We start from the raw sequence: 19,709 nt of genomic DNA on the forward strand, positions 1-19,709 counted from the left end.
AAAATTCTGCTAGAATTCCCTTAATGTTTTTGCATTATTACTTTTAGTGAACCAGGTAGGAATTCCTCCCGAGTTTGCAGCTGGAGTTTAGACTGATGCTTCTTCTGGATTTCCTCCATGTATTTTTCGAGCATTTTCTTCGGTAGTTTTTCTATGGATAAATACGAAAATTTCTCCTCGAATTCTTTACGTAATTCGGAATTATTTCTTAGGAACTTCTACAGGAAATATCTCAGGAATTTTTGTAAGGATCTTTACAGTACCTCAGCAAGGCGTTTCTTGATGTATAACACAATGATTTCTCTCCGAAATACACCAACAGATGGCTCCAGGAGAACTCCCACCACAGGATTGCTGAGGAGTTTCTTCAGGTGTTCGAGGTGAAATTCAAGGATTTCTACAACAGTACTTCCTGAGACTTCTACAAGAATACTACTGAATGTCTCCAGGAACTTCTGCAGAGTTTCAGGAATTTCAAAAAAACTTCCTTGGAGTTTTTCAGAATTTCTCTTTTTTTTTGGAAAGCCTACATAGATTACAATGACACATATAGCCCCCATTTAACTGGCACTTGACCAGATTTGCTGGAATATCTGAAACATACTGGAAAAACTTGTAACTAGAAGGCACGAAATGTTGCTAATTGACAGATTAAGAGATGAAAATTGTGAAAAAATCGCGTTCTGGTGGGATTCGAACCCACGACTCCGTATTCGCTAGACTGGCGCTTTATCCAACTAAGCCACAGAACAAGTAATGATTCTGCGGAATAGAAAGCCAAACTGACTCAGAAGCCGCACCGTGAACACTCCTATATAATAAACTCACCTCTCTTTCGGTTTGGATGCCAATCCACAACACACTCCTGTTTGTGCCCACTAACTACAAGTGAGAGCGAATTATTTTTATGAAGCCGAGACTTACTCTCGCACTCCGCATACCCGGCCACCAGGCAGTTTGTTTTGCTGGTGTCTGATAAGTATGCGTCGAGAGCTCGACACGGTCGGACGCTCAGACGACCGAACTGCGCCATGTGACGCAAGCAAGGGTACAATGACACATATTGCCCATTCTACTGGCACTTTACTAGATTTGCTGGTATGTCTGCATAGATTCCTTCGAAAATTCTTCTCCAAGGCTTCCTTGAGGAATTTCTGCAGAGATTCTCCCAGAGGATCTTCTTTCCAATGAGGATTTCTTTAAGAAATTGGTTCTGCAGCACCGTTACAAAATTGAATGGAATTCCTGCAGGATATTCTTTCGTGATTTTTTTTCCTCAATAGTAGTAAAAGTAGTAGAAGAGTTCTCGGTAGGATCTCTTAAGAAATTTCTGAAGAAATTGCTTAGAATTGTCTGAACAAATCTCTTGAAAAACTTCTGGTGATACCTTTGAAGATTCCCCGATACAGTTTCTGAAAATTTTCTGAAGGGATTTCTTGATAAAAATTCCTGAAACAATTTCTGACTTATCTTTGGAGAAATTTCTGGATAAATGCCTAGAAGACTACCCTCAGAAACTCCTCAATACCTTCTTGATTCCTTGAAAAAAAATATCATGAAGGAACTCTGCAAGTAATTTCAAAGAAATTTCTGAAAAGATTCCCATAGGATTCCGTAGATTCTACAGTAAATACAGTAAATACAGACAAAAGTGCTGCTGTAATTCTTGAAGAAACCCCTTTCTTAGGGATTCCTGGAGGATTTTCTAAAGGAATCATTTGAAGAAATCCTGGAGGTACCTCTGAAGGAATTCTTTAAAGAATTTGTTGTGCAATTTCTTGTGAGATATAAGATGTACTGCATAAAGCTGTGGAAAGGAGATTGATCACAGCAGGCGATATAGCGCATTTGAATGTGATGCGAACTGTCAAGCGGACAATGTTAGCATCCCTGCTTGCCTAGCAACAACTCCAGGCGTCACCCAACCGCGTTCACTCTTGCCACTTGCGAACCGACGTCAGCTTGGGTAAGTTGTGTGTGCTGCACGTGAGGGGTGATTCCATCCCAGTGAAATACCAAACTCCACATTTCTGATTTGATGAGTATTTATAAAGCAAGTTTTCAAGAAAATCTTGTGGAAATAAAAAAACCTGAAGGAGTTCTTTAGGGAATCACCAAAAAAAAAATAAGAGATACACACATTTTTGAAGAAACACAACAAAATACCTGGAAGAATTCTGCGTCTAAAAATCCTTAAAAATAGCCAGGAATAAATTCTTTAGTAATTTCTCCAGAAATTGCTGAGAAAATCTTTGGGGGAATTCTTGAATCATTTCTGGAAAAAAAATCTAAAAGAATCGCTGAAGGAAGGTCTGAATTAATCGCTTAAGAATAGTCTTTTCTAATAAACATCTGAAAGAGTTCCTGATTTTGTTTGAATATTGACTCCATATATTACCATCATATATTGATATAACCTGAAAGAATATCTCGAGAAAGAGCAGAAAGAAAGAATATCTTGAATAATCTTAGAATAAGTTTTTGAAGATCCCTGTTTACTAGTTTCAGGATGATTATTTGGAGAAATTTATTGAGACAGTGCTGAAAAACAAAAAAACATAGGTAAATTCCTGGAGGAATTTATAAAAAAAAAATCTGAAGAAACTTTCACAGAAAACATGAACAGGAATGAGTTTAATGTGGACGAATCTTTAGATGAATTTTCAGAGTAATTCTTGTTGAAATTATTCTAGGAAATCCTCCGAGAATTATGTTTTTATGCAAAATCTGGAAAAGTTTTGTTAAATCCAGAAAGAATCCCTAAAGGAATTTTTGGCGGTATCCCTGGAAGTGAAGTAAAGAAGTAAATTAAAAAATCTTGCCGAACTGCTGAATAACAGAAAACATCTGTGAACAAATTATTAATGGAAGGGTTTCCCCGGAATACTTAGTTCTTCGTAAGGTGCAATATTTAAATCATTTACATGGAGGTATACTAGTACAAGAGGCGCTGAAATTTGAAACCTTGAGTAACCAGCTCTTATTTTACCATGACAGCCACTGAATTGTAGTGTCCTCAGTGGTTGAAGGACGTGGATCCCACAGTGATCAACTTCACCCCGCTGATGAACTATAGCCCAGATTACGGTATAATCAAGTACCACTGGCACTGAGGAAGATTATAAGTGGTAGTCGAAATACGCGTATCTGTCAAAGGATAAGCAATTAGGGCGGAATTAAAAGGTACGAAACTGATTACACTCATTCGAACTCACAGTTTACTTATTCTCCACGAATGTTGTCTTACTTTCCAACAGTGGCTACATCATTGACTCCTCCGGATATTTCTTCAAGAATTCATCTAAGAATTTCAACACAAATTCCTCTCAGAATTTTTCCGGCTATATCTCTAAAGGTTCCATCAGTGATTGCTCCAGTGTTTCTTTCGAGGCTTTCCTCATTATATTCGCCAGGGTTTTTATTTTTATACATTCAATAAATGTAATTGATAACTGATTAAGCGCATATTAATCCTTCCAATAAGCCTCAAATCAGCTGAAGATTGAATAAAATCACCAAAATTAGATGTTAAGGAGCTGAATAAAGGGCTGTATCTCTTGTGTAAAGCTTTTGTTCAAATGAAGGCTGATTTAAAGTTGGAAGAGCGTTTGTAAAGCATCAAATTGTTATTTGGGCAGGGATGCCTCCCAGAATTCGGCCGGGATTTTCTCCAGGGATTTGTCCAGGAATCCCTTCAGGGAATGCTCTAAGAGTTCTTCATGTGATTCTTCCTCTCGGGATCCCTTGCAAAAACGTATTCAGGGATTCGTTTAGGAATTTGAAAGTTCATTCCATCAGAATTTCTCCCGGGATGCCTCCAGAAATACCATAAGACTTTTTTTTAATTATTTCACGATTGCAATAAAACCAATCTAGAGCGTGGTGCTGTAATGAACTCAATAGTTCAACTCAACCTTCTTCTTCTTTTCTTTATGGCACGACGTCCCTACTGGCACTTGGCCTGCCTCGCTTCAACTTAGTGTTCTTTGAGCACTTCCACAGTTATTAATTGAAGGGCTTTCTTTGCCTGCCATTGCACGAATTTGTATATTGTGAGGCAAGTACAATGATACACTATGCCCAGGAAGTCGAGAAAATTTTCCCGACCAGAACGGGAATCGAACCCGCCGTCTCTGGATTGGCGATCCATAGCCTTAACCACTAGGCTAACTGGAGACCCCAACTCAACCTACACAATTTAAAAAGGAAATAAAGTGCTTGTTAGGGCAGCTAAAATAATACTTGCAGAAGCATCCATCCCAAATAGAGTTTTGGCAAATATGAAGTATATGGAAGGTTTGCTTGACGATTCGAAGTATGAAAACAATGTCTTCGTTGATTTTGAGGCTTGTGTTGAGAACAGCTCGTAAGCCTTGGCTCCAGATTCATTATCTCCCATGCACTCTGCAAAATAATGATCAAGTCTATATTCAGATTCGTGACTCATTTCTTAACCAAGCAAACTTTAGTGAGTTTGATAGCGTTATTCCCGAAAGGCAAACCACACTTCTTCACCCCAGATAAGACACGCTTCGAAAGCATCAATCAATTATGAATCTATCAGCGCTCATCATCTTGTCACGTGCCTCCCAAATTTGCATCAAGCCCGTTTGATTTGTCGAACTTCATTCGATTGAAGATGTTCAAAGTGGTACATTGATAACTTTTCGCGATGACACCAGGGTCATATGGGCAAGGCAAACGACCTGGATCCAGGACTAATTACATACATAGTGTTAGGTTATATAACCCGCCAATCAATATCTGACATGTGGCGCCTCGGATCCCGAGTGATGTGATCATCATACGGACAATACTTCTATCGGAGATTCCCATATCTTATCGTTTTGGCACATTGTCAGTGAAATGAAGCATGTTCGGAGACCGAGCCTTCCTTGCGATGGCTTCGCGTGGATGCGTATTATAATTAGATTCAACTCATAGTATCAGAGTGTAGGTATCGATAACTTCGAAGTACGGTTTGGGAACATCTCCGTCACCCGAATTGGTGGCGACAGCTATCTCGAACTTTATCAGACAAAAGTGGAAGATTCGGTGGTCACTTGACATGATACAATAAAAAGGGGTTGTCATCTCGGTTCAGTTCGTAGTCGACGAGTGAGTGGTAAATCAGTTGCTGCGAGGAATCGTGTTCTGCTGGTAAAATGAACGGTCGGATCTGTTTGGCCGCAGTGCTACTGCTGGTGGCAGCAGTAGCCAATGGTTTCCCCACCAAGCGCAGTTCCGATATTGATTGTACGGTTGATGGCCATCAGGGTATTTATGTGGCACACCCGGATTCGTGTACCAAGTACAAGGTCTGCTTCAATGGAGGATTGGTAGATGGTAGCTGCCCTGATGGATTGTACTTCGATGAGTCAACTCAAGGATGCGACCTGCCGGAGCGAGTACATTGCCACCTGGCTGAAGCCGATGATGAGGAGGAAGTTGAAGCCCCGGAGGAAGAAGTAACACCACCAGAGGAGGAAGAGGAGGAAGTTGAAGCCCCGGAAGAAGAAGTATCACCACCAGAGGAGGAAGAGGAGGAAGTTGAAGCCCCGGAGGAAGAAGTATCACCACCAGAGGAGGAAGAGGAGGATGATGAGGAAGTTGTCCCAGAAGAGGAGGAAGAGGAAGTTGATGGTGAAGAAGAGCAAGAGGAACCTGCCCCAGAAGAAGAAACTGAAGCTGAAGAAGTTGCCCCCGAACAGGACGACGATGAGGAGGCCGAGCCAGAGAAGAAAAACAAATTGAACCATCGTGATGATGACGATGATGAAGAAAAAGAAGATGAACAGGTAGAGGAAGAAGAAGTTACCCCAGAAGAAGAAGGAGAGGAAGCGGAAGTTGATGAAGTTGTCCCAGAACAAGATGACGATGATGAGGCCGAGCCAGAGAAGAAAAACAAATTGAACCATCGTGATGATGACGATGAAGAAGAAGAAGAGGAACAGGTAGAGGAAGAAGAAGAATTTGTCCCAGAAGAAGAAGTCGAAGAAGAAATCAACGAAGATGAGGAACCTCAGCCAGAGGACGACGAAGCCGAAGTAGATGAAAGCAAAAAACAGAAAAATGTCGATGATGATGATGATGAAGAGGAGGAGAATGTCGACGAAGAAGCAGAGCAGGAGGAAGAAGTCGAGCTCCCAGCAGAAGAGGAAAACGTTGAAGTAACAGAAGATGTGGAAGAAACCGAAGGTGGTAAGAAAAAGAGAGCTGTCGACGACGATGATGAGACAGATGAAGACACGGATGAAGACACCACAGAAGAAACGGAGGAAGAGACGGAGGAAGAGACGGAGGAAGAAACGGAGGAAGAAACTGAGGAAGAAACGGAGGAAGAAACCGAGGAGGAAACTGAAGAAGAGACCGAAGAAGAAACGGAAGAAGAGACTGTAGAAGAAGAGACTGCTGAAGAACCGGAAGAAGAGACTGTAGAAGAAGCCGAAGAAGATGAACAACCCGCTCCAGAAGCTGAGGCCGAAGAAGAGGAACCTGCTGACGTTGAGGAGAGCAACCCAGAAGAAGAGGAAGAAACCCAAGAAGATGCGCCAGTTGAAGAAGATGAAAGCAAATATTCTACGGATAGTGATGACGAAGATGAAGGTTAGTGGTGTCTATCCGATCCGAATGCAATGTACTTAATAGTCTAATTCAAAACTTATTTCCAATCTGCAGAAGTCAACACCACAGAAGACGAAGAAGAGGAATCAGTCCAGGAGCCTGAGGGTAATGACCTGTGTGTAAGCAATTAAAATGATGATTGTTGAAATGAATCAATTTATTTCAGAAGAAACACCCAACGATGAAGAAGAAACCCCAGAAGAGGCAGAAAATGAGGATGAGGAGTCTGAAGACGATGACCTAATTCATACTCCAGATAACACCCTACCAGAGGTGGAAAATCCAGAAGGTAAAATTGTTAATTCTTGCACGTCTATTGGACAAAACTAATAAGCTTACATTTGTAGAGGATACTGAAAACGAGGCTGAGGATTCCGAACCAAAGCTGAGGTATTAGCTGGAAGCAGCATTTCGCCAATATTTGGCCCCCATTAGAATGTAAGATAGCAATACTTTCGACATATTATGTTTTGTTTCCATGAACCGTTGTAAAACAAAATGAAGAAATTTCCGCATAAAACTTTTGAGTTGAACCAAACAACATAGCTTTTCTATTACTAAGAATTCTCTCTCGTATCTAACGTAAACAATATCCTCGTGCTATCTCCTACGATATCACCGTACTCAACAACAAAAGCTTCATCCGGAGAACAGATCCGCTCCACTTGACGATATAATTTATCAAACGGCTTAAAACTGATGTTTATTTATCTTTTGACCATTTAGAAGCTCACCAGCCTTACCTTATATACAAATATAGAGCAAAAACTCTTCACAATCGCACGCTTCTTCATCAGTTCCACTTTCACGATGAACTCGAACACTTTACTTTCTGCTCTTGTTCACGTAGCTTTCTGCGCCTCAGGATTAGCCCAGGATGTTCCCGAATCAATCTGCTCCGGCATCAGCTTTGGAATACTACCACATCCAACCAATTGCCAGAAGTACATCGCTTGCGTACTCTCTACGGCTTCGGTGAACGAATGCGGCTTTAATTTTGTATTTCATCCGCTTGTGTCGTTCTGCGTCCCGCGCTCCGTGTACCAATGTCCAAACGAAGCACAACCAACACCATCTCCGTCAACTGAAGCACCACCGTCTACGACAAACGTGCCGGAAGTGTCCTCAACGCCAAGCAGTTGCCCAGAGAGCTCGTGGGAGTCCACATTCTGTCGTGGCCATGTATCCGATCTAATTCGCAACCCGTTCAACTGCACCCAGTACATTGACTGCAAGCTGGAAACGCGAACCAACAGAGAATGCCCTCCGGGAAAGGTCTTCAGCCTACCGTATCAGGATTGCTTCCCGGGAGATTCAGGTCGCTGCCTTTTGAAGCCGATTGATCCCAGCTTTTGTGAAACGCGACCGGACGGCAACTATCCCCATCCGTATCGGTGCAATAGGTTTGTGACGTGCTTCCGAAATAGTGCACGCGTGGAATCGTGTCTACCATATCATGTGCTCAATCCAGCGACGATGCAATGCGTGAAAGGTGACGTGCTAGGGTGTTCTTCTTTGTTATCACAAGCGTAGATAAGAGAAACGAAGTGACGCATCGCGATTGTAGAATTGTGGTTTGTTTAGCTGAAATCCGAAATCCGTGCATTTATTGGCGTAAATACGGAAGTGCTCTCGAGAAATGTGTGCAAGACTCGAGAAGTGGACGGAGCGTGGGTAAAAATGATTAAACTGAACGAGTGCTTATCTACCCACTTGTCAACTGATGAACGTTTTGCTCCGCAAAGATGTATGGCTGATAAGAGCATTTCATTCATAATTCCGAGAACGATTACTTGAGAGTGTGATTACCATCATATAATTATAAATAAATACAGTGGTATAACATGTCATATCTTCTACATCTACTCTACATTTGTCTGGGTAGCTACCCTGTTTTTTTTCTTTTCTTTTCTAATTAGAATTCTAAAAAGAAGATAAAATTGGGCTTCAACAAAAGCGTAGAGATGAATAGAACAGAAAACCCTGAACCGGGTTGAAGTCCAATTTTCAGCATCGTGTTAGTGTTACTCATAAAGTCATAGCGTTAGATAAACTATTTTCTCATTGCTTTTCAATGATTGATTACCTCGCAATTTTGATAAGAAATAAAAACAAGTGGCTTTGAAGCCACGCAGCCTAAAATGTAACATCACACTTACACCAAGTGTCCATAACAGATGCTACGGGGGTACACTTTGAAATGTCCAGCAATAAAATCAGTATGGCTCCGAGGATGATTATGGGCCATTCGGCTTTATAAACCACGGCACTTATCATCCTCCGGAATTCAAGATACTTGAGAATCGCCATATTTACTTACTTTCTGTCCTGAGCACCCATGGTGGTGCAGAGGGCCGAATCGAAAGATCTCTATGCTGGGCGATTGCCCGCCATTGCCTTGACCTGTGGCCAAGTCGCGTTTCTGTCGACATCCTTTATTTCTTTAAGGATGCTGCGCCACCACGAGTCTCTATTACCTGCCTCTGCTACGATATCCTGCTGGGTTTAAATCTAACACTGGCTTACAGATTTCGTTCCCACCCCTGCATAGTGTGGGCGACCCACTTTAACTTCCGCTCCAGAATTGCTGTCGCTATGGTCTTTTGGCAACATTGACGATAGAACTCCATGTTGGAGATCTAATTGTGAGGCCACCATGCACGAATTATGTTGATGGTGAGACCTGCCACCAAGGAGCGATTGGCAAGATCATCCCCAAGTAACACGCATGTCATATAAGAGTTACGGCAGCGCAAGTTTTGGTTGAATAGAAGTGTACTTGACGTTATTCCAACATGACGTTAGAATAACGTCAAATTTACTGCTATACAATACAAATCTGAGCTGTCGTAACTCTTATATGACTTGAGTACTTATTGTGTTGTTCTTTGTTGTGCGTGCATCACTTCTTTAAGGGGTGAGTATGGCAGCATAATTGATCGCATTCGCTATTGTCTCGCGTGAAAATCAAAACAATAGATACGTGGGTGTTTAGTGTTCAGTATTATGTTGTTCGTTGCAGAGAAGAACATTAATCAAGACAATTAGATGATCGGCATTGAACCAGTGAAAATTTTTCGTGTTTTTCATGTGCGATTTTTGCCTATCCATAACTTTTGAATTTCTCTGCCAATTTTCATGAAATTTTTACAGAAGCTAGCTGAGTATGTGTATATTATGCCTGCAAAATTTGGTGGTTATTGGTATAGTACTTTCAATAGTACAATCGAACCAATGGAGGGTGCTGATTAATTGCTGTCTGAGGGGCTAAAATCACGTTCAGTCCCAATACATGTTTCGACTATAAAATTGTTGATAGTGCATCGATTTTTTTGAAATTTTGCCTATGCAACAAATGTAGATTGAGAGGTTTGTGTTCAAAATTTCAGCCATTTCCTTTACCAAATTCAAAAGTTACAGCGTTGACAAGCAAAACTAGGGGCTGTACAAAATTCAAAGGCGCACATTTTACTCTTTCGTTGCTACAACAAAAAATACTGCACCGATTCATATGAAATTTTGTAGGTAAAATGAACACATCTTAAGATGTCATTAGACAAAATTTGAGCAATTTTAATGTATCTATTGTAGAGTTACAGCTGCATTTCTGTGTCCCGATTATTGCGGAAACAGGCTTTATATTTGCTATATAACTGCATATAAGTTGAAAATTCGCTATTTTCAATATCCTTTCATCTATTGGAAGCTGCTTCAGTTTTGGGCGCTTTCTAAGTTGATGAAGGGATTTATAAATGCTTGCAAGGACTTGTCCAGGTGTGTGGAGCTGAGTGAATTTATGGCATTGTAGATGATTGTATAACATTTCGCCGAAAACCATTTCGCGGAATTCCTTTTCGCGGTGTAACATTTCGCGGAATGACATTTCGCGGAATGTACCATTTCGCGGAATGCACCGTTTCGCCGAAAACCATTTGACAGAATGTACCGTTTCGCGGAAAATCGTTAATAAGAGAGAAAATTTTAACTGATCGAGATACAACATCATGATAATATTGGAAATACTAATCAACAAGTGTAAAATGAAATGTTTCCCATCAACACAGACACAAACGTTACACTTTCAACACTTTCGAGTCGCGGACACATAATCGCTCAATACTGAAACTACAGTAGACGTTCGATAACTGCAACATGTTTACGTTTCACTTAGCGAACAAAATTCGATAACTGCAACGTCAGACAGGCATCAACAACCCATCAATTGACGTTAAATGAACGCAAAATTCATTCGACCGTTCATTTGGGCTAACTTGACGCACCGTTTCGATGGATAGCGGTGCGATAACTGCAAATTTGTTGCACTTACCAGACTTGCAGTTAAAAAGCATTGCAGTTAAACCGTTTGCACCGACCGAACGTTTCCTGTACTGAGTTTGGCCAACCATGAACTAGGTTGCGGTAGGGTGTGAACGTCTAACCCAAACAAAACTGATATGAGTGTCACGAGTGGTCAGTTAGCCAACTTTCAAAGTTTCAAATTGGCAGTTAAATTGGGATTATTAGAGTGTAACGTCTGCTTATGTGTGATATCAATATTTCAATTTTTGTTACAGTAAACTTTGAAAGAACAGCCTATTTATTAAAGAAGGGAAATTCTCTGATAATATAAATTTAGCAGTTCTTATACCAACAAAAAGTTCTATCAATAAGGGTGAAAGTGTGGAGGCTGAGTAGCAGGTTCAGGTCCAGATTTATGATGCTGGTTCATTAGGCCGGAGGACATTAGACTGAATGGACATAAGATCGAATAATCATTGGGGTTTTATGGATAATAGGCCTTGAAAGATCTGCTTATAGTTATAAGAAAAAAAAACCTTAGAAGAATTAGTTAGGTACTGGGTCACCAAACAATTGATTGATTGATTGATTTGTCTTTATTAAAGAGACTTTCAGCCCTTGGCTCACTAAACAACACTGTAGTACTGCATTTTATAAATAAACAACCTATTCTTAAAAAGAAGGAAGAATCTCAGATATAGATATCAGTTTGCTCACCAGCAAGTGTTATGTGAAATGACAGCCTATTAAAAGAAGAATAACAAATCTCATACGGAGTTAGCAGTGAGACCGCCAGTAAATAAAATAACAATACAACTCGAAAGAACAGCTCCTGGTTTAAAGAAGGGTAACGACAGTAGGATCAAGCCTAGCCTAGCTTCTAAAAAACTCACTCAGATGAAGTGAGACGTATGATTGCCAGCCAAAAAGTTCAACAATGTAACTTGAAAGAACAGCCTATTATCGAAAGAAAGTAAAATATTCTATGAAGTTATCAATTTGTTCGCCGAAAACTGCACAATACTTGAACAGCCTTTGACAGGACGAATTGAAAGTTAGCCGTTGTTTTTACCTTTTCCAACAATTTTTGCCAAAAACTAGTTTAACAATGAAACTAGAAAGAATAGTCTATGTTTTAAAGATGGTAAAATTTATGATTTTTTTTTGTTTTTATTAATGTGTATTTTAACTTGGATGCTAATTCTACACTCATATATGAATTGAATATCAGCAGTTTCAGCGCCAAAAACCATTTTAGCAATGATACTAGAAAGAACAGCCTATATTTAAAAGAAGGAAAAATTGATGGGTAAAATATCAGTAGATTCAGCAGCAATAAAGTATCTTCGTGCCTGTCACACGATACACACATGCAGAATGGTCATTTGCAGAAGAAGCTCTCAGTTAATAACTGTGGAAGTGTTCATAGAACAGTTGAGAAGCAGGCTTTGCCTCAGTGGGGACGTAACGGCAAGAAGAAGACCCAATGACCATTCGGCCTGATGACCATTCGGCTTAATGATCATTTGGCCTAATGACCATTCGGCCTAATGACCATTCGGCCTAATGACCTTCGGCCGAATGGCCTGACACCTTTGATAAAAAGAAGGTGTTTGGGCAGGTCGTGGCTCACCTCGGTTCTCCGGTATGGAGCATGCAGATCAGAGCGGTCTAGTGGATCTTGACCGTCGGCACACCGGTTATCATGCAGGCAAAGTGATATCACTATAGAGCACTATTTTACAAACGCGTTTCAAATGAAATTCACTTTTATTAATTCAACTACGAATTTATTCGAACTACGATCTAGGTACGTAATTTGCTGACCGACGTGCGACGTGCGTGTGCCTTTACCGGTGGCTAGCGTAAAACTAACGAACGAGTGGTCATCGTTATGTGGACTGACCACACGATCTACTATCCTAGGCTGAGCGAGAGAGTGAGAAATTCTCAACTCATCGTCGGTTTTGGTATCGGCCCTGAATCTATAATTTTGATTTCAGTGAAATAGAACATCGCCGCCACCTTTGAAATTACAAATTTCAAATTTAAAGAGAAATTCAACTCAACTAATACAAACGCTAGAAGCTACAACAATCGAATTCGTAAATCAATTCTGCTTAAAACTAGATGGTACACTTCTACAAACTAAACAATTTGCAATTCTTCGCTGCTGTTGGTCGGTTGACCATCATCTCGATGCTCGCTGTTGAATTGGGTGCCTTCAGAGCTCGCTGGTTCGGTAGGCAACAGACAAATTTTTGTTGTTGGACGAGTAAAGGTGCCCTTCGACGTCCGCAGCTTGACTACTCGTACCAATCCATCAGCCCCTGGGAAAACAGCTTCGATACGGGCAAGGGGCCAACGAGTTGGATGCTGGAATTCGTCTACGACCACAACTAGTCTGCCAGGTTGTACTTCATTGTTGGGGCCGCATCTGGTGGTGTCGCGTTGGAGTTCTTGGAGGTACTCCGTTCTCCAATGGTGCCAAAACTGCTGGAACAAGTGCTGCAATCGTTGATGGTGGGCCAGACGTGTTATGTTGGCTCCGCTAACGTCAGGATCGGGCACAGCATGCATACTCGTTCCGATAAGGAAATGCGCCGGAGTGATGGCAGTACTGTCCTCTGGGTCCTCCGTCATGGGCACAAGCGGGCGGGAGTTCATGGCAGCCTCTATTTCCGCCAGTATCGTCGTCATGTCTTCAAATGAGAGGTGCGAGCTCCTCAGTTGCCGATGCAGTTGCGACTTGGCTACCTTCACGGCAGCCTCCCAGAGCCCGCCGAAGTGTGGTGCCTTGGGCGGGTTCAGATGCCAGGTGATTTGGTCTTCGGCGCAGAATCTCTGTATCTTCTCGACTTCCTTTTCGTCAGCCAGCATGCGATACAGCAGGTGCAGTTCATTCTTCGCTCCGATAAAGTTTTTGCCGTTATCCGAGTGTATGTGGGAAGGACGGCCTCGGCGTGCAACAAAACGGCGATGAGCGGTGAGGAAGGCGGGTGTCGACAGATCACTCACCAGCTCTAAATGAACTGCCTTCGTGGTGAAGCAGATGAAGACACAGATATATGCCTTCGTGGGTGACGCTCGTTTATGGATGGCTTTTAAATAGACGGGTCCAGCGTAGTCCACCCCTGTCACGGCGAAGGGTCTGCTCGGGGTGACTCGGGCAGCCGGAAGTTGGCCGATCTGCTGACGGACCGGGACGGGATTCGCTCGGGTACACTGAACACAGTTGCGAATGACGCTGCGTACCAGTCGCCTTCCATGGACTGGCCAATATTCTTCGCGCATTGCGGCCAAAGTGAGTCGGCCGCCACCGTGGATTAATTTTGTATGGAAGGAAGTTGCTATGAGCTTAGCAAGGGGATGGAAACTGGGAATCAAAGCTGGGTGTTTGGATTCATATGACCGTTCTGCCAATCTAAGCCGCCCCCCTACCCTCAACACACCTTTTTGGTCTAGGAAAGGATTCAGAAGTCGAACGGAAGATTGCCTTTTTAGTGGGCGGTTTTGCTGAAGGTCTTTCATCTCATCTTGGAAGCAGTCTGCCTGAGCGAGGAGAATCAGCTTGGTTCTGGCTTGTGATAGTTGATCAACGGTGAGCGACAGGCTAGGTAGAGGACCGACAAAAGCGACAGGACGTGTTCTGGATTGCGAGCGGGCGTTCTCAGCAAATCTCATGCAGTAGGCTACTATACGGGTCAAGCGGGAGAACTGCGAGTATCGGGAGAACAGCGGGTTGTACTTCGGTTCGGCTCGAGCTACAGCGGAAATCATTGGTCGGCGTTTACTATCGGTCTCGGATGAATCGAACTGGTTAGGAATCGGCCAATCTTCATCGGAACGGGACAGCCAATCTGGTCCAATTTTCCAAAGCGTACTCTGGAGGAAATCTTCAACGCTCATTCCACGAGACAGCAAATCAGCGGGGTTCTGCGATCCTGCCACATGGTTCCATCGAGCGCCGTGGGTGGTTGTCTGAATCTCGGACACTCTGTTGGCTACGAAGGTCTTCCACGTGTTTGGAGGGGATTTCAGCCACTGGAGCGTCACCGTGGAATCGGACCAGAAAAAAGAGCTAGCTATATTCATGTCCAACGCTTCGGTGACTCGTCCATGTAGTTGAGCGGCGACAACTGCTGCACACAGTTCGAGCCTGGGTAGAGACAACCTTTTGAGGGGCGCCACGCGAGTTTTCGCGGCCAAAAGCTGGATTGTAACTCGTCCTTCGGGGTCTACAGAGCGTGCATAGATACAAGCTCCGTAAGCAGCTTCCGATGCATCCGCGAACGTGTGGAGTTGTACCACGGAATTAGCTTGGAATGCGTAGCGCTGAATTCGAAATTCTGACAGTTTCGGAAGTTGATGGTAGAATGTCTGCCATTTCTGCTTCACGATGTCAGGGACTTCGTCGTCCCAGGAGCAGGCTATCAGCCACAACTCCTGCATCAGCATTTTTCCCCGTACAACAATCGGCGCTACCAACCCTAACGGGTCAAATAGCTGAGAAATGGCGGATAGGATGGATCTCTTCGTTGCTCTCAGGATGGTTTGGCTCACGTGGTAGTTGAACCGGAATTGGTCTCGCTCAGGTTCCCAGCAAATGCCCAACGTCTTCACGGTTTCATCCGGGTCGAATCGCAAGCTAGACTGCGTGCCAATGGAATCAGCATCCAGACCTTGCAGTACCTCTAGTTTGTTGGACGTCCATTTACGGATTGGAAATCCACCTTTCGCAAGAAGATCTGTCAGCTCCACACGCAATTGGATGGCTTCAGGAACGGAATCGGCTCCTCCTATGAAGTCGTCGACATAGAAGGATTTTGTGAGGGCCGGCTTGCCGAGAGGATAAGCATGACCTTCGTCTTCTGCAAGCTGTTGCAGTGTGCGGGTGGCCAGGTATGATGACGGAGCGAGGCCATAGGTGACCGTCTGCAGCTCAAAAGTAGCTGGAGGTTGCGAAGGGTTGGATCCCCAGACAATTCTTTGGAGTGGTGCATCTTCGGGGTGAATTAGCACCTGGCGGTACATTTTGGCGATGTCCGCTACAACAGCCACTGGAAATTTTCGGAAGCGGATCACCAAAGTCAGCAGATCGTCCTGCACAACCGGACCCACACACAGTGCTTCGTTTAAAGAATGGCCGGTGGAAGTTTTGCTGGAGCCATCGAAAACGACACGTGTTTTTGTGGTTCTGCTTGCTTCTTTTATAACAGGATGGTGAGGCAGGTAATAAGCCAGCACATCGTTGTTCCCTTCCTGTACTTGGCGCATGTGTCCCATGGATAAGTACTCCGCCATGAAACTTTCGTAGCTTTCCTGCAATCCTGGATTTTTGGAAAAGCGTCCCTCCAGCATGGAAAATCGCCGGAGAGCCGTGGATTTGGATTCGCCGATCATGGTGCTGAAGTTTTCGCGCTTTGGGTAGCGCACCACATATCGTCCTTCTTGGGTTCGCGAAACTGTTGACACGTAGTAGTCCTCACATGCCTTCTCCTCCACGGAAAAGGCAGACCTGATGGGCAGCTCCTCAACGCTCCAAAATTTCTCCATACATTTTTCGAGGGGGTCCACGGAAACCGTAACAGTTTTGCAGCACACGGAATCCATTGACGAAGGAACAAGGTGAGCACCGCCTGCGACGATCCACCCAAATTCGCTGTCAACAAGTATCGGAAGACTGTCCGACAGCTGAATTCTTGCCGCAGTAGGGAAGCAATCGAAGAAATGCTGCGATCCCAAGATCAAATCCACATCACTGGAACGGTTGAACTCCGGATCGGCCAGGAAGAGGTCTTTGGGAAGTTTCCAATGGTCCACGGGCACTGAACTACTGGGAAGACTGGAAGTCAGCTTGCGCAGGATCAAAAACGTGACGTTCCGCGCAAACTCTCCCTTTCGCGAACGAATTTCGGTCGATACAGACTCGTTAGCGTATTCTGGTTTCTCTCCTATTCCCTGTACCTGTACGTTGAACTTCTGCCGTTTCAACCGGAGCAGCTGTGCCATTCGATCCGTCATCAAATTTGGTTGGGAACCACTGTCGAGCAGAGCGCGAGCGTAGTGCTCCTTTCCATACGCATCTACGATCTTGAGGACAACAGTCAGCATAAACACGGTGGGAACAGCATCACGAGCAACGTTACTACTCTGAACATCGGAGGGTTGAGCGATTGCCGAAGCGGATTGGACTCGGCGTTGGTCGTTGTTCTGGGAGCTATTGGAAGGTAGCGTGGAACTGGAGCTAGCACTGGGTACGTTGGAAGAGGAATCTTGATTGGGTTGATTGGAACCGCTGGCGAAACCCAAATGTAGCAGAGAATGGTGGCGTTTTCTACACACTCGGCATGTGTAGTTCGAAGAACAATCACGGGCGAAGTGATCTTGGCGGAAGCAGTTCACACAAAGACGCTTGGAATTCACGAGACGCAGCTTCTCGGCAACAGCCATTGCCATGAATCGAGGACATCTCACTAGAGCATGACGGTTGTCACAGGCATGGCATTTAGGGAACGAACTTTCGGTCACGGAGTGGGACGACATCTTGATGAAGGGTTTGCGGAAATGGGATCCGCTCGGCTGGGAAGCAGGTGCTGGTTGATTACCATGATGGTTGGCCGAAATCGATTCCAGCACACGAACTCGTTTCTCCAAAAACTCGACCAAACAGGAGTAGCTCTGGTCGTCGACAGTCGCTGCATGGTCCTCCCACGCCTTGATGGTTTCATCGTGAAGTCTTGAACACAGGAGATGTTCCAACAGTGTACTCCACGCATCCGTTGGCTCGCCCAGTTGCTTGAGGATCTTGACGTGTCGCTGAAACTCATCCAAGGTGGAATGTAGCGCGACCGCAGTCTCCTTCTTCATCCGCGGTACGTCCATTAGGTCCTGCAGGTGTCGCTTTTTTAGCAAATATTCGTTGGAATACCGGCCAATCAATGAGTCCCATGCCAGAGGATAGTTTGCCGCACTGATCGCAATTGACTCGATCAGTTGAGCGGCTTCACCTTTCAATGCAGCGCGCAAATAGTGGAATTTTTGAATCACGGGCAACTCGTCGTTGTCGTGAATGAGGGCTTGGAACGTGTCGTGAAACGTTAACCACTGACGGTAATCACCATCAAATTCCGGGAGCGAAATGGTAGGCAACTTCAAACTAGACAAGGTGGAAGGTACGCGAGAGGGGGGATCAGGGCGATTGGCTTGTGGAAGAATTGGCGGAGGCAGTTTGGCTTTAAGATTGGCTTTAATTCGGAAGAGCTTTGGTTCAAACAAAGCACGAGTTTCAAGATTGGCGGTCTTACCCTCACTGGTCGTTTCTAGGTCCTCCAGGGCTGCTTGGACTTCCTCGAGCGATGCCCACAGTACGTCCAGGTTCTCCATCCGTAGCGGTACCTCGAGCTCATCCCGTCCGGCTTCATATTGGACGATGAACCGCTCCGCACGGTCTAGCTGCGCCAACAACGTCGTCCTTCGGGTGGTTAGCTGATCTCGCTGACGTAGATTGGCTGCTGCTGAGCTGACACCGTTGTCCATCATTTTGCTCAATGGATCGGTGGCTGATGACGCTGGTGAACGGTGTCAAAACGGAAGTCGGAGAGTGCCTGGCAAACAGAAACACCAGGTAGACCTGGATGGAGAGAGATAAGCTACTTGGACAGGTACTAACCTTTGCCAAGGCTATTCGAGCCTTGTATAAGCAAAAATCAAAAACACAGGAACAATCTCTGAACCTTGCACGGCTCAAAAGACGTAGATGGGATGCAAATTCTTCGTGGGTAGCTGGGATGGCATGCAACTTTCCTCAGCTAGGGCATGCAGGCTTCGTTGGATACGGGGTGATTCGTCGATGGCACATTAACGGCCGCCACCTTGCAGCGGGCAACTCCGGTGATTGAAATCGGTTTCAAAATACACCGCCACCGCGAGTAGATGATTGACGAGGATGGATTATTGGTTGGTGTGATCGTCTAATTGATTTTGAACGCTAGCAGCACCGATGACGTCGTGATCATGCAAAGGGAAAAAACATCTAAAAGCACCCACAGATGCGCTTTAACACGTTGGAGAGGTACGTTACCTTGTACCTATATTCAATAGGCCTTGATTTAATTTAATTGCAGCAACGTGGATCAGGAACAATGGCTGTACATTCAATCGGCATCTGCACAATGCCCGTGCAAAGAACGGTGTCCAGCTGCAATGGCGCTGTCCGTAGGCGACAACGTGGTCTTCGCAGTGCAGTGTGATGGCTGCTGGGTCGCAACTCTCACTCGGTTGGTTGGAGGAATCAAATGGTGCAGCCCACGATCCTGGTCACGGCACCAGAAATGTTTGGGCAGGTCGTGGCTCACCTCGGTTCTCCGGTATGGAGCATGCAGATCAGAGCGGTCTAGTGGATCTTGACCGTCGGCACACCGGTTATCATGCAGGCAAAGTGATATCACTATAGAGCACTATTTTACAAACGCGTTTCAAATGAAATTCACTTTTATTAATTCAACTACGAATTTATTCGAACTACGATCTAGGTACGTAATTTGCTGACCGACGTGCGACGTGCGTGTGCCTTTACCGGTGGCTAGCGTAAAACTAACGAACGAGTGGTCATCGTTATGTGGACTGACCACACGATCTACTATCCTAGGCTGAGCGAGAGAGTGAGAAATTCTCAACTCATCGTCGGTTTTGGTATCGGCCCTGAATCTATAATTTTGATTTCAGTGAAATAGAACAGAAGGTATATGATGAAACATTTAGCAATTCGTTCGCCAAACAACAAC

At 44.3% G+C, this 19,709-nt stretch overlaps 2 protein-coding genes across 3 annotated transcripts; one reads left to right on the forward strand and one right to left on the reverse strand.

Annotated features, from left to right (window-relative positions):
* The first annotated feature begins 4,967 nt into the window (after nt 1-4,967).
* On the forward strand, nt 4,968-8,185 carry LOC109410544 (probable serine/threonine-protein kinase kinX). Of its 2 annotated transcripts, none has more exons than XM_019684076.3 (4): nt 4,968-6,606; nt 6,679-6,729; nt 6,794-6,913; nt 6,972-8,185. In XM_019684076.3, the coding sequence occupies exons 1-4, from the start codon at nt 5,166-5,168 to the stop codon at nt 7,019-7,021; spliced, it is 1,662 nt and encodes a 553-aa protein (XP_019539621.3). In that variant the 5' UTR covers nt 4,968-5,165; the 3' UTR covers nt 7,022-8,185. The 2 variants fall into 2 exon arrangements, with proteins under 2 accessions (XP_019539621.3, XP_019539620.3); XM_019684075.3 differs by having other exon boundaries at nt 4,977-6,606; nt 6,791-6,913.
* Nucleotides 8,186-12,539: 4,354 nt separating this feature from the next.
* LOC134289702 (uncharacterized) lies at nt 12,540-19,029 on the reverse strand. Its single transcript, XM_062855997.1, has 2 exons — nt 19,007-19,029; nt 12,540-18,913 (listed from the first exon to the last, which is right to left on the reverse strand). Exon 2 carries the CDS (start codon nt 18,463-18,465, stop codon nt 13,072-13,074), a length of 5,394 nt encoding a protein of 1,797 aa, XP_062711981.1. The 5' UTR covers nt 18,466-18,913; nt 19,007-19,029; the 3' UTR covers nt 12,540-13,071.
* Between the last annotated feature and the right edge of the window lie 680 nt (nt 19,030-19,709).

This window comes from Aedes albopictus, chromosome 3 (assembly GCF_035046485.1).
Source record: "Aedes albopictus strain Foshan chromosome 3, AalbF5, whole genome shotgun sequence".
Lineage (NCBI taxonomy): Eukaryota > Metazoa > Arthropoda > Insecta > Diptera > Culicidae > Aedes > Aedes albopictus.

Bases quoted from the DNA above. Each gene is read 5' to 3' on its own strand.
- LOC109410544 (XM_019684075.3), top strand. From the start codon at position 5,166: ATGAACGGTCGGATCTGTTTGGCCGCAGTGCTACTGCTGGTGGCAGCA. The intron at 6,730-6,790 runs GTAATGACCTGT...AATTTATTTCAG, and splicing joins ATCAGTCCAGGAGCCTGAGG to AAGAAACACCCAACGATGAA. The intron at 6,914-6,971 runs GTAAAATTGTTA...TTACATTTGTAG, and splicing joins AGAGGTGGAAAATCCAGAAG to AGGATACTGAAAACGAGGCT.
- LOC134289702 (XM_062855997.1), bottom strand. From the start codon at position 18,465: ATGATGGACAACGGTGTCAGCTCAGCAGCAGCCAATCTACGTCAGCGA.